Here is a 13,558-nt window from a genome sequence, read left to right as displayed (position 1 = left end):
GGCAGTTCAGCTCCCTTATTTAAATAACACCCTCTAGTATTCACTCAAGCACTATTGATCATGGGTCGCCGCAAGATCCGTATTGAGCGATTGCAAGACGAGCGTAATCGACAGGTACTTGCTTGGTTGAATGTGGGCATCCGGCCGGCCCTCCCAGCTGGTCGCCCTCGTGATATCCCCGAATCGTCGGCTAACCCGGTCATTCCCTCCCCTCTCTCCCCTTGCCCCCTCCTTCTCCTAACTAGGTTACATTTCTCAAGCGCAAATATGGCCTCATGAAGAAGGCATATGAGCTTAGCGTGCTCTGCGACTGCGAGATCGGCCTTATTATTTTCGGGCCTAATAACAAGGTGGTCCAGTATGCAAGCACCAACATTGACAAGGTGCTGTACCGGTATACTGAGGTATGTGTTCTGCGTGTGCATTGAAATGCGTGCATTGACGATTCGAATTCATTTTCATCCTCTCTCGATCTCTAGTACAAAGGCTCCATCGAGAGTCGGACAAATTATGACGTGAGTTCAGGATTATTGAATTTGATCTTGGATCAAGATTACTCATCCCACTTCATTCATAACACAGTTTGCCAACATGACTAACGATAAGGACGGCGATAAAGATGAGGATGGCTTCGAATTGAACGAGGACAATGAAGACGAGTTTCCCGTTGAGGCTTCCGCCTCCAATCCCAAAAAGGTTTGCTCCCCCATTACTAACGTGGATCTAGCTCAATGCTTACGCTCAGTTCTCTGCTTGCTCCCTCTTCACTCTTTGAATTTAAAAAAAATGCCCTGATTAGCTGATACAACGCTCGCCGCAACCACCCCCTGCCCAGCCTGCAACCAGTCTTCCTACCACCTCCGCCGCAACGTCTCACCCCCCGCCCCACCCGACCCCCCCTCAGCAACCGTCTCAGATGGCCGGGTTTGCGCTGAATGGGCAACAGCCCTACCCCCCATTTGCGCAGGGTATGAGCTTTATGCCCTCACATGCGCAGCAGGCGCAAGGAAGCTTCCTCCCACCCCCTATGCCTCAATACGGGATGTACGGAGGGGGGTATTCCTCTCAAATGGCGCAGCTCTATACCGCGGGAGCAGCCGCGGCGGGAAGTGCGGGCTATCCTGCTCAGATGGGGGCAGCCCACCTGGGCCCACCGCTTAAACGCCCACGACTGCGGCTCACCATCCCCACTGGGAATCAGCATGGCGCACCACATAATCCGGGTGCGGCTAACGAAGAAGGGGACGAGACCAAGCACGAGAATGAGGGTGACCACGGCGAGAGCGGCGGTCTTCTTGATGGGCAGAGTAGGGGCGAGATTGAATCGCAGGCGGCGTCTAACGCAAGAGTCGAGCAGCACCAAAATGAGCCTCCTCCCGACAACCACGGCGGGGAGCCAGCCAAGGACGCAAAGGATGGTCGGCCTGAAGAATCCCACGAGTCTTCGGCCCACATGGCGCTAATATCTTCGGCTCCCGACACGGCCCCCGCACTAGCCTCCTCCCAGTTCGCCCCTAATCTGCCCTCCCCCTCCACGTTCTATCCCGAGTTCTACCAGAACAACGAGCTCCCCTCCCCTTTCAACATGCTCAACACCCCTACCTCAGCCTCGGTCACCTACCATTGGCCATTACCCCCACCCCGTTCCACCCACAACCCGTCGCCGCTCTCGAAGGGCGGCGCCAATAGATAACCACGGCCGCTCGGATGAATGTTCCCAGCTCTCGTTTATGGGGAAAGAGGGGTAGAAGGAGGAGGCGAGGAGAGGGGGAGCCTAGTCGACAGCAAGAGCACCAGGCGAATCACCTCTACTACTCCTCATGTTTGGTTGTTGGAGAGGACGGGCGATGCACACGAGAGGTCCATTGCTTGAAAGACGGTTCAGGATGATTTTTGATACAAATCTTTCTTCTGTAATCTATCTTTATTTTTTATTTTTTCTTTATATATTTTTTTTATTTGTCTGTTTCGTCGTCAGAGTAGAAGCATTACTTCTTTTTACACATCCTCTTTGCTCCCCCCCACCCCCCTTGTTTTTCCCTCCCTTTCTCCATCTCTCCCTCATGAGTAGTGATGCCTGTGCGTGATAAAATGATACCACATCTTTTTTTGTTATCATTTGTATATATAATTCGTCTTTCAAGGTGTTTTTTTTATTTTCTTTTTCTATATATAAAAAAATGATGTTTGCTGTTTTAGTTATACTCTTTTTATTTTTATTTTTATTTTTTTTTGTTACTTTAGGAAAAATACTGTTTTCATCCTATTTAGAAAAATAAGAGAGTAGAGAAAGAATGAGAAAAGAAAGAGAGAAAGAGAAAAATAAACCATACGCTACCGAATATGTAAATATCATGATGAAAAATAGAAACTAGAAGGTAGAAATATAATAAGAGGAAGAAAATATAATATTCCAGTGATCACACCAACAGGTTTTCCCTTTCGATGTTTTCACCATGAAATTCAATTATTATTATTTATTTTTTTTTTTTTTTTCGTTTCGTAGTTTCACTTTTCACACTTCACACCGAGTACGGGGGAAGAAGGAAGAGAGGGGGGAGGACCGTGCTGTATCGTATCCTTTGTCTATTCGTCATCCTCTTCATCGTCATCGTCCTCCTCTTCCGCATTCTCTAGCCACTCCAGGAACTTGGCCGCCGCCTTGCGGATGGCCTTGCTTGTCTCCTTGTCGACGTACCGCTTGCTCGCCCGCTCTCCCCACTTGAGGAAAATCTCCTCCTCCACGAGGTCCTCGTCATACAGCTTCTTGAGGATCATGGCAACCTTGGGCATCAGGGTACGGTTGGCGTCGATGACGCGCTCGATGCCCCCAAGCAGTGCGCGCTGATGTTTCTCGCCGGCCGAGACAAGCTTCAACAGCAACTTGCGACGCTGTCCGATCTGCTGCAGAATCTTCTCATCGAAAAGGCACTGTGCAACCACCGCCACTGCCCGGCTCTTCCCGGCGATCCCCAGCTCTTCCGCCCGCTTGTAGATGTCAGCGTCGGAAGCAGACCGGTTCTCAAGCAGCCAGTCTCCGAACTGGTCCAGAGGACCGCCCTCATCATCATCATCGCCATTGTCCCGCAGGGCCATCTCACGCATGCGAGCAGCAACTGCCTCCTCGGACATGTCGACCGCCCAGTCGTCCTCCGCGACTTCGACCTCCTCGGCGGTCGGCAACAGCTCGTGGGCCTCCTTCAAAATCCCGGTCGTCTCATCGTCCGAATTCGCGGCCGAAGCGGGCTCGGATCCGGTCGCTGCAGCTACGGCCGTCACGGACGAGAGGTCACCTCCGCCCACGTTGGCCGAGGCCGTGCCGTTGGCAGATTTTTTGTCCTTCTTGCCGGACTTGCCATCATCCGGAGGATTCTTGAGGATGAAGGCGACCAGTTTGTGGCGCATGTCAACAGGCTGGCGCTGACCACAGGCCTTGCAATCGCGCAGAATGTTTTGGTCCTTGGTGATGATCTATTGATTTCCAACACCATAGGCAAGCAGAGTTCAGTACAATATACTACCTCTTGGAATTAAATAGCAGGATGATTCTCACCAGATCGGTCTCTGGGTTCTGGCAGGATGGGCACAAAACAAACTTCTTGATGAAGCCATCAAGCAGCTCCTGCAATTTCTCTGCATCATGGGCCCCATTCACGATGTAGCGGTCATTCTTGGCATCACACTTGGTTTGCGCACCAAGCTCGCAGCCGAAGTATTTGGTCGGATCTATATGAAAAAGAAGGGGTAAACAAAAACGGATCGGTGTATTAGCGAGCTGATTTTGGGTCCACTTACAAGCTGGGGGACGGCTGAGCGAGCGGGCAATATCGGCCATATTAGGGACTACGGTCTTGATGCCATTCCCCTTACCTTCGACCTACATTAGAGGAAAATCATGTGATTAGATAAGATGTAGGAGGGGGGGTGGTTGATCAGGCCAGTGCAGAAGCAAACTTTCCTTAGAGACAAGGCGCGGCATCTTGTACCGATAGAAACTATCCTTGACATCACGTCTTATGTTGATGGTTGCCATGTTGGTGATTCAAGAGAGAAATTACAGTGACCTATAAACTGAATAAGCGGATCTTTTCTTCTACTACTGCACGGGATTTTAAGTGATGCTAAAAACATGAACGACAAGATTGCGGTTTGGTGGGCGCAAAGCACTGTCTCTTTAACAGAAAAAGCAGGGAGGAAAAAAAAAAAAGAAAATCGTGTAGTGAAAAGACGAGGTGTCTTTGATATTTCTTTTTACTGGGAAGAAAAGGAAAACAAAGAAAAACAAAGCGACCTTAAATTCCATCGACTCAGGGAGGTGACGTAGCCCCTCCCCCCCCACTCGGTACTATAAATTTTTCCAACGGGATTCCATTCGGGGGAGCTTTGGGGGGGCCAAGGAGCAACATGCGCATATATTATTTTTCCCTTTCCCTCTTCCCGAATGTATTCTCCCCTCTCCTTAGACGCATAGATCGTCATCTAAACCTTGGCATGGATTATTTTATTCACACAGACCCACCCTTAATAATAAAAAAAATCAAAAATATAAAAAAAATGTCTCGAAAAATAAAAGAGAATGCTACATAAACGATAAAAGTCAAAAAAGTGTTATTCTCAAGTGAAATTTTTTAGGTTTTGCTCATTGCTTTCATTCGTCGTCGGTCTTGGATTTCTTCTTCTTCTTCTTTTCGCTACCCTTTTCTTCTGTCTTTGCCTTCTTGGACTTTTTGGGTGTCTAAGAGGGGAGAAGAGTCAAGGTTAGGTTAGTACGGCTGGGATCGAGCATCGAGTGGAGAAGAAGGAAAAAATGATACAAACCTCAACTTCTTCGCCCTCGTCTTTAGCCTTCTTCTTCTTCTCCTTCTTCTCCTTCTTCTTCTTCTTCTTCTCCTCCTTGTCTTCGGCCTCGTCCTCGGAGGAAGAGGAGGCGGACTCCTCCTGCAGCTTGCGCTTCTTATCCGACTTCACCTCCTCAATCAGGGGCTTCTTAACCGGGGTCTTCGCATCGACCTCCATCGCCTCGTCCTCTTTCGCCCGGCTCTCGTTTCCGTACTCGACGTATCCATCCTTCCACTCCTTGGGGGTGGCGTCGGTTTTGCGCCCATACTTATCCAGCTTCCCTTCGCTGATCAACTTCTTCTTCTCCATTGCCTTCGGGCCCAATCCCCACTTGCGTGGATAGGTGTCCCTCTCCATGATGCACCGCTTGATCTTGGCGACGACACCGTGCTCGCAGGTGGCGAGCTCAGCGGTCGACATCTGGGCAATGGCAATGGCAATCGCCTCGCCCTTGGTCGTCATCAGCACGACCTCCTCGTTGATCTCGATGCCGGAGTCGTAGCGCAGCAAACCGGGAATCATCATCTTGGCCCCATAGCAGATCGCATTCACGGCGCTGTCCTTTACAACAATGCGTTTGTACCCGGTGAGCAGGGATTCGAGGGGGCGGATCACCCGGCGGAGATAGCTCTCGTCCTTTGTGTTGTCATAGACCCACTGTGCGTCCAGCACGTCATGCATCGTGACCATGTCATCGTTCTCCGACAACGCTCCACTCCTCACCCGGCGGAGCTCTTGCATGTGACCTCCCACGCCCAGCAACAGCCCCAAGTGCACACACAGCGTACGGATGTAGGTTCCAGCCTCGCAGCTCACCCAAAACACTCCCAGGTGCCTCTCGTTGTCGAACTCAATCAGCTTGCTCTCATGGATGGTTCGCACACGCAGCTGACGCTTGACAGCCGAAATCAACGGAGGACGCTGGAAAAGAGCGCCGGTGAGGGTCTCAAGGGCAGCCCCGAGCTTCTTCTCTGATTCGATTGCATCGTGCAGACGCACAACACACACGTACTCCTTTCCTGCACTTTGTTGGGATTTAACAAGGCGTGTGGCACGGTCAATGCACACGATCAGACATCCAGTAACCTTGGGATCAAGAGTGCCCGAGTGGCCTGTCTTTTCAACACGCAAGATGCGCTTAATCCACGCCACAACTTCGTGTGATGAGGGATTGGCAGGCTTATCGAGGTTAATAACACCAGTGCGGATATATTCTTGCAGGGGACGCTTCAATGGAGAGCACCCAGCCGGAATGGGCGTATAGTGTCCAGTGCGGACGTTGAGTTTATCGTAATTCTAGCGAATAAGGAGAAGGGATGAATATGGCCCAGGTCTAGATATGGGGATAATGTGGGAAACAATCGGATGCGCACTCACCTTCAAAAGCAATGGCCATTTGCTGGTGTCAAGTGTAGGCTTCACGCTGTAGAATGACACAAGGTTGTTGATCAGCTCTAATCCAGCAGAAATTGGAGGAAACAGATTAAAAAATTGCTTACTTTTCTGGTTTAATGACAAAATCGCCATCTTGCTGCTCTTTTGCGACATTCTTGTCAGCAATTACCGCCTTTTTAGAGCTCATGATTGTGTCTGGACGACTCAAGTTGGATCCAATTGAGGCAATATAGTACTATTTAGCTTCTGTCCACTCTGCAAAAATCAAACAGTTTTGTTTACCATCAATTGTGACTTGCGAGCGAGAGTAGGCTAGGTTAGGTTTGGTTTCTTCACATGCTTTGTGCCCCTTTTAATAAGCTATCCCATCCTAAAACTACTCCACCTCGTAGTAGCTTGTAGATCTTGTACTCTTAATTTCCATCCACGATCACTGATATCCATCTGTAACCAAGGAATCGTCTCGTGAATCTTAAAAATATATTTGGCATAATAGAGACATCACACTTCATACATCAGATCACCCCTATATCATGTCGCTATCACAGCTGGTACAAGGAGGCCCTGAATGCGGGCCTTCCAATGCCGTAACTGGATTGACAAAGCAATTTATGAGGGATCGATCACATCAACAGGTACGCATCATAGAGTTAGCTCTATGCCTCATATCAAGGTTGCTTACTTTTACATTCTGATCCCGCGCTACTATAGGAGCGATTCGTCCCAGAAAGACAGGACGGTTCCCGCGCTACAGGCATCAGATCTATGAAAATGGGCCCCAATCTACCGTCAGAACAAGAGGTAATTGAACACAGGCTATTTCTACCTACTTGATTATGTTAAGTAAATTGTTTTTCCATCTTCTTTTACATATCCAGTTTTCAGATGCATTCTTTCAAGAAGAAAGCATGCGGCTTCCACGGGATCACTTTACATTCTCCGAAATGTCCAAAGAACTTGATGCATTACATCCTGTCGCAGCTAATGCCCCGCCCGGATCGGACTGGGCAGCAGATTTTATGCAACATTCCGAAGGGATGCATCCTTTGCCACCGCAAGATTTTCAAGAATTTGAGGCCGTCTTTAACCGATCCCACGCGATGAGTAATACTGGCCTTTTATTCCAGCAATATTTGTGAGATGAATCCTTATCTATTGTATTTTTTGTGCTGGTAGATGATTGGCATAAGGAGTTTGAGCAGTTTCATCATCAGACTGCCTTAGGCCCAGTGGACCCCACAGTTCAAGAGGCCTTTGAGAAGGCTTTTGATGCGGCCAAACAAGGTATACTTCTCACTTTTTCTTTTTTTAAAAAATGTCTACTTCAACCCAAAAATGTTCATTCCAGGTGTCGATTGGGAACGTGAGTTTGCCGCACAGGAGTCCTGGGCAACAGAATTCCAGCAGGAGCACGCCACCGAAGACTCTCCAGAGTCGTTGGCGAAAACTGCAGGGCTCCTGGTTGAATCCGTGGATTCGAGCAACCCCAAATTCCAAACCTCTAATTTCATGAATTTCATGCGGAAACTCCGCGACCAGGAGGTGACCATCCAGGGAAACAAGGTAGTGGAGAATGCGAAAGCATCGACCTCTTGGGCGGACGAATTCGGGCAACAACAATCTCGGTCACAGCAAGCGAATGCCAGTGATCCCAGCTGGATCTCGGAGTTCGAACAGCATATTGGTAAGGCCGGGGACGGCAGGATGTGGTCGGATGAGTTTGCAAAGCAGCTTGACCGCAACTGGACAGAGGAGTTCGAGCGGCCCGACGAAGTCTCCTCGGTCGCGGCCACCGCACACACGGGAGCCACCGACTGGGCCACGGAATTTTCGGGGGGGACAGCGCAGGAGAATTGGGCGGAGGAGTTCCAGCAGGAAGGGTCGGATGAGCTGGAGCAGGTGCTGCAACAAAGCAAGTACGATTTCGAGCAATGGGTTGAGGAATACAAGCGCAATATCGGGCACCTCGCCCAGGAGCCGCAAGACATCGAGTGGGAGTCTCTTCAGAAGGATTGGGAGAAGTTCCGGGACACGAGCGGACTTGGGTATCGAGCCGACAATCCCAGATACGACAACTACGAGTTTGAGCCGAATAACCCATACCTGGCCACCTCGGTGGCGGTCGGCACCCCAGGAGCCGATCTTATGGATAGCATTTTAAGGCTCGAGGCGGCCGTGCAACAGGATCCCTCCAACTCGGATGCTTGGTGCCAGCTCGGTATCCGACAGCAGGAAAACGAGCGGGACGAGGCCGCCATTGCCGCCCTTCGCCGCGCACTACAGCTTAACCCCCGGGATCTGGAGGCATGGATGGCGATCGCCGCCTCGTACACGAATGAGAACTGCCGGCTTGATGCATACGATGCGCTTGAAAACTGGATCGCGAACCACGAGAAATACTCCCCCATCCTCGAGCGGCAGGGCAAGATGCGAATCAATGGCGATCGACACACCTTTGTGTCCTCGCTGTTCCTGGAAGCGGCAAGGTCCCGCCCTGGCCCCGAGATGGACGCGGATGTTCAGATTGGGCTTGGGGTGATGTTCAACGTGAGTGGCGAGTACATGAAGGCGGTCGACTGCTTCCAGGCCGCATTGGCAACCCGGCCGGACGACTACTTTCTATGGAATAAACTCGGAGCCACGCTGGCTAACGCCCGAGAGCCCCAACGCGCCATCGAGGCGTATTTCAATGCCCTCGATATCCAGCCGTCCTACATCCGAGCGCGCTATAACCTGGCCATCAGCAGCATGAATTTGGGACAGTACCGAGAGGCGACCGAGCACCTGCTTGGATGTTTGGCATTGCAGGCCGGTCAGGTGGGGACCTCTGACGAGCAGCTGCCCGCCCTTCCAAAGTCGATGGTCAATTCAAGTGAGGGCGTGTGGGATACCCTTCGCTCGGTGCTCATGATGCAAAGCCGGGAGGATCTTGCCGTGCACTGTGACCGGAAGAATCTAGGGGCTTTTCGGTCAGAGTTTGATTTTTAATTGAGTGGGCGGAAGAGGGGGAGAAGGAGGGGGGGGGTGGTGGTGCTGATTTCGAAGACACTCTTCTTGTATTTTATACTTGGACTCCAGAATTTTTAATAAAATTATACTATTTCATTGGAGATGAAGAGATTTTGGCAGTTTTTCTTCTCGCTTCATGAAGATTTGAGCATGAGCGGTTGTCCTATATGGCAATCGGTAAGCATGCTATCTCTACCGCTTTCATGTGCAAGGAGGCCGACGAGATCGTTTGTATCCGTTTCAAGGCTGGGTCTTGTCGATGTGTTTATTCAAGAATTTGCCATAACGGGATTCCTTGTTTAATATAATATTCCAAACGAGGCAAACATTCGCGTCCAATAAGGAGAGAATAAATAGAACCATCCTTGTTGTTAATGTGAATGTGGGTCCATATATGGTCATCGCTAAGACAGATTACCAAAGGAAATACATAACGTCTCAGTGTCTGCTACAAGGAACCTGGAACGCTCTTGCTTTACTACGGATCAAATCAACTTCGAGCACGGGCCCAGGAAGTGGTCCATGGATACCTCCATTGATTAATGTTGTCGATCCTGATGCATTCATGGTATGCTCTGCAAAAGAACCCATACTCGCGGAATTACCAAAGAACCGGATGCTTCGATGCTTAGGGGGCTAAACTAGCCCTCTATGGCGTCAATTGCGCTGCTTCTCGGATAGGAAAAGCGGATTGCAAGAGAAAGATAGGCTGAGCAAACATGACGCAAAGGGAGAAGTTTTCCCGAGGGAGAACTAGAAATCGTTTCGTTACTGTTGATCTCTTTTAAGACAATGTCCCATCTGAAGAGTCTCATTGGGAACGTTTTCCGAGAAATCTCGAAGACTTATGTGGGACTTAACAAAACGGAGCTACCCTCTATAGAATCCATCCAAAAACATTATGTCTTCTTACCCGTCCATAGAGGATAAGATGATTCAGTGACCGGAGCAAGATGGTTTCCAGGAATCGGAGTGTATAATAGCCGTGTTGCAGGCCAATTAAGAAACCGGATTATGAAAGCGTAAAGAGGCGTGTTGGCGGGATTGCGAGTGCATTGAAGGCTCGGAGCCGTCAGCAGTTGGACAAGTGTGAAAGAGCACGCCAAAGCGTAGATAAGAAATGCTGCATCAGAGGAGAGCAGCAGCCCACACGGCCCAGCCTTGTTGGTCCGTTCGGGGGGCAGCTGGTCTATCTAAACAATTTCGGCATCCGACGTGTCCGATCGGGTGATGTTTGTGTGGCAGTTGCAAAGAGCACGAAAGGATCAACAAGTCGACAGGTAGCGCTAGGACCCTTGAACAGGGTTCGGCTGAGCGAGGGGGCCGCGGCTCCGCTTGCAGCTGGTCATTGCAACGGCCTGGGCTTGGGGGGAAGGTGCGGGCGGCAATCCTCGGTGCGGCTCAGAGGCAGCCAACTCCCAGACGGAAAAGGCTCTCGCGGGGAATCAAGTCTTGAACGCTGGGCCAAGCTTACTGAGTCGGCCCCACATAGTGATGCTAGCGGTTTCTCCGTAGACCATGTAAGGAAGGCTGCTAATACTCACCATGCCTGGGGTCTGAAAATGCGAGGCCTCCACGGGACTTGCAGAGGATGGGTGGGAAAAGCTTAGAGAAGAAACACGACAAAGAGCCGCTCGGCCCGATTCCAAGTTTGTCAAGGCCGGGAGACGAAACGGGGAGATCTTCCCTTGTAAAAACTGGACTCATGCAAAATCGGATTTGCCACAGACCATCGGCGGGGTCCATTGGCCGCGTGTAACCGACCTTAAATTTGGACGTGAGACCCGGCGCTAATTCGATCGAGCCCGTCCTCGTCTCCCGGATTTTCGGCAAGGCTAGAGTTCGTTTAATATTGCCTCTCCCCCCAACACCCTCGCGGTTTGCTCTCACTCCTCTCTTGAGCCTCTGCCCGCCTCTTGCCTTTCTCTCTCGCCCGCGCCCGTAACCGCAAATGTCTTCTAAAGTAAGCGTGGCCTTGTGCTCACCCTTTGTGAAGCGGCCCTAACCCCTGTTCTGATTGCTCTCCTTAGCGGGAACTCGAGCTCTGGACGCTCGCCGTCAAGCAGTTTGACGAAAAGCAGTATGACAATTCCATCGAGACCTTCAAGGTAAGGAATGGGGAAAAGCATTTCAATGGGATCCTGATCTTACTCACGATGCTCAATGCCTGCAACTAGTCCATGTCGGACAAGGCCCGAATGAGATTCAACATCGGGATCATATATGCAAACAAGGGTTTGCAACACATGGCGGTATGTCCCTTATGTTTAGTTCCCTACGCCATTCCCGCTCTCACCATTGCATCTCTGCTCTCCACTAGATCCGGTGGTTTGACAGCGCAATAAAACTTGATAAATACCTTGCCATTTGCCACTATCAACGAGGGGTGTCGAATTTTTTGCTGGGCAGCTACTGCATGGCCCTGGAGGATTTCACGAAGGCATTAATGGTGAGCCGCTTCTGTTCCCTTCGTAATGGCCCGAGGCCCAACTGACTTCTCTGCCTATTTTCCATTCCATTTTTCCAACCCAACCTAGTGCTTCCGGGGCAACACGGTGATAAACTATAACCAACTTGGCATGGACTTCAAGCTGTACTCTTGCGAGGTGCTTTACAACCGCGCCCTTTGCCTCATTAAATTGGATAAGAAGGAGGAGGGCCTTCAGGTCTTGGAGCGCGCACGCTCGCAAAAGCTAAAGAACGAGCACAATGCCATTGATGAAGCCATTGTCGCAGAGGGAGAGGTAACCGCTCTCTGCTTTCTAAGTTTTCCTTAATTCCTCCACTGACCCGCTCTTTCCCGCCATTTCATCAACAGGGCTTTACGGTCTTCTCCATGCCGATGGGCATTCTTTTTAGGCCCGACGAGGAAAAGGTTAAAGATACAAAGAAGGTGAACTACCTCGATAAGGCACAGGTGGTGGCCAGCACTGATGACGACCAGTCGACGGACTTCAGCGGGCCGCAGAAAATGGTAGGATACCTCAAATCCATATGAGATGGCCCAGTCAGGGTATTAACTCTCCGTGCTGTATTGAATCAGAACGTGGACGAATACTCGGCAGACTTCCTTACATCAACGGCAAACGATGACATCGTATCCCAGTCCGATGTAATGCGAGATAGTGCCCCCCCTGTGCTCCAACCCAACATTGCTAGGACACAGTCGTCTGAAGAAAATGTCTCCCCGCGATCCGCATCTCCCGCAAGCAGCAAGAGCAGCACGGGTCATGTGGAAGCCGACAAGCAGTTGGATGAGCACCACTCTCCAGACATATATAGCAAGAAGAGCGAGGAGCCACCTATCGGCGACCTGCCTTCTCCTCCCCCCACTGCGACATTGACATGGGAAAACAACCCACTAAAGCTTTCCAAGGAGTCGCAGCTGGATGGAATCAAAGACGAATCATATCCGCGGAAGCCTTCCGAAGACGCCTTCGCACAAGACGCACTGGAGAGGAGCAAATTCCGGCGCACGATTTCTAACCGAAGTTCGAGAGCACAGAAGGTCATGTTCTGCGAAGAGCACGAAGTTCACTCTGACCCGTCTGACTATGGCCGAGATTCGCAGCCAGAGTGGAAGGGCAGCTTGACCTCGAGAACGCCTTGGCAGCCCAATGGTACAAACGAGCCTCAATCTCTCCCCACCATGCCAAGCCCTCCAAACGAGTCACAGGATAGGGAGCTGAATAACCCCCCGCTGCATTACATGATGGCTTCCAAGGTACATTTCCAACCGGATTTTCTTCTTGAAGCTTGACCTCTAAACAGTATTCTCTTCTTGTCCTCATTTAGACCCCCATTGATATGAGAAAACAATCATATGCATCGATAGGCTCCATCTGCTCCGTCTGCTCTTTACACTCAATGGCCTCCCACTCTTCCGCTAGTTCAGTCGGGTCCTATTTGAGGGAGAAGTTGAAGGATAGGGTAAGCATCCATCTTTCCACCCAAGCGGGTTCGTCCGCCTCCCTCTTTCTTCCCAAAATACTTATCCTATACGAACCCTCCTGTTTTAGATCAAAGTCAAGTGTATCGCCGCAGTAAAGCCAGATATTGTGCGCATCCTCCTGGTGGATAAATCCACGACGTATGATGACCTTTTAAAGAGAGTAAAGGCCAAATTCAAGTGCAAGGACTTCCCCCGGATCAAATACCGCGATGAGGAGAACGCTCTGGTGGAGCTGTCGGACGACGATGATCTGGAGGTCGCACGTGTGCTCCAGTCCGAGGCGAGCCTTAATGGAATCGAGCGATTAGAAATTTGGGTGTATGAATGAGTGTCGGGGGAATCGTCTCAAACATTATAGCTTAT

The 13,558-nt window shown here is 50.5% G+C and overlaps 7 protein-coding genes across 7 annotated transcripts; 5 read left to right on the top strand and 2 right to left on the bottom strand.

The window, feature by feature from the left end:
• Window positions 1-60: 60 nt before the first annotated feature.
• VTP21DRAFT_6608 (uncharacterized protein) lies at window positions 61-1,693 on the top strand (the record flags this gene model as incomplete). The annotated part of the gene is made up of 5 exons (XM_069397257.1): window positions 61-114; window positions 246-404; window positions 480-515; window positions 583-696; window positions 800-1,693. The coding sequence occupies 5 exons, from the start codon at window positions 61-63 to the stop codon at window positions 1,691-1,693; spliced, it is 1,257 nt and encodes a 418-aa protein (XP_069246758.1).
• An 893-nt stretch (window positions 1,694-2,586) lies between these two features.
• Window positions 2,587-4,033, bottom strand: VTP21DRAFT_6607 (uncharacterized protein; the record flags this gene model as incomplete). Its single annotated transcript, XM_069397256.1, has 4 exons — window positions 2,587-3,471; window positions 3,554-3,726; window positions 3,796-3,877; window positions 3,968-4,033. The coding sequence occupies 4 exons, from the start codon at window positions 4,031-4,033 to the stop codon at window positions 2,587-2,589; spliced, it is 1,206 nt and encodes a 401-aa protein (XP_069246757.1).
• A 96-nt stretch (window positions 4,034-4,129) lies between these two features.
• Window positions 4,130-4,622, top strand: VTP21DRAFT_6606 (uncharacterized protein; the record flags this gene model as incomplete). Its single annotated transcript, XM_069397255.1, has 2 exons — window positions 4,130-4,320; window positions 4,514-4,622. The coding sequence occupies 2 exons, from the start codon at window positions 4,130-4,132 to the stop codon at window positions 4,620-4,622; spliced, it is 300 nt and encodes a 99-aa protein (XP_069246756.1).
• Window positions 4,623-4,648: 26 nt separating this feature from the next.
• VTP21DRAFT_6605 (uncharacterized protein) lies at window positions 4,649-6,421 on the bottom strand (the record flags this gene model as incomplete). The annotated part of the gene is made up of 4 exons (XM_069397254.1): window positions 4,649-4,735; window positions 4,819-6,135; window positions 6,217-6,262; window positions 6,339-6,421. The coding sequence occupies 4 exons, from the start codon at window positions 6,419-6,421 to the stop codon at window positions 4,649-4,651; spliced, it is 1,533 nt and encodes a 510-aa protein (XP_069246755.1).
• A 346-nt stretch (window positions 6,422-6,767) lies between these two features.
• On the top strand, window positions 6,768-9,222 carry VTP21DRAFT_6604 (uncharacterized protein; the record flags this gene model as incomplete). Its single annotated transcript, XM_069397253.1, has 5 exons — window positions 6,768-6,869; window positions 6,946-7,035; window positions 7,113-7,338; window positions 7,411-7,518; window positions 7,583-9,222. 5 exons carry the CDS (start codon window positions 6,768-6,770, stop codon window positions 9,220-9,222), a joined length of 2,166 nt encoding a protein of 721 aa, XP_069246754.1.
• A 415-nt stretch (window positions 9,223-9,637) lies between these two features.
• Window positions 9,638-11,037, top strand: VTP21DRAFT_6603 (uncharacterized protein; the record flags this gene model as incomplete). Its single annotated transcript, XM_069397252.1, has 4 exons — window positions 9,638-9,811; window positions 10,127-10,182; window positions 10,238-10,763; window positions 10,813-11,037. The coding sequence occupies 4 exons, from the start codon at window positions 9,638-9,640 to the stop codon at window positions 11,035-11,037; spliced, it is 981 nt and encodes a 326-aa protein (XP_069246753.1).
• Window positions 11,038-11,194: 157 nt separating this feature from the next.
• On the top strand, window positions 11,195-13,523 carry VTP21DRAFT_6602 (uncharacterized protein; the record flags this gene model as incomplete). Its single annotated transcript, XM_069397251.1, has 9 exons — window positions 11,195-11,206; window positions 11,274-11,351; window positions 11,421-11,495; window positions 11,564-11,692; window positions 11,781-11,987; window positions 12,062-12,217; window positions 12,287-12,967; window positions 13,039-13,173; window positions 13,263-13,523. 9 exons carry the CDS (start codon window positions 11,195-11,197, stop codon window positions 13,521-13,523), a joined length of 1,734 nt encoding a protein of 577 aa, XP_069246752.1.
• Window positions 13,524-13,558: the final 35 nt, after the last annotated feature.

This window comes from Calcarisporiella thermophila, assembly GCF_041956535.1.
Source record: "Calcarisporiella thermophila strain CBS 279.70 unplaced genomic scaffold VTP21scaffold_28, whole genome shotgun sequence".
Lineage (NCBI taxonomy): Eukaryota > Fungi > Calcarisporiellomycota > Calcarisporiellomycetes > Calcarisporiellales > Calcarisporiellaceae > Calcarisporiella > Calcarisporiella thermophila.
The sequence above is the reverse complement of the archived record's forward strand: the minus strand, read 5'-3'. Positions and strand labels throughout refer to the sequence as shown.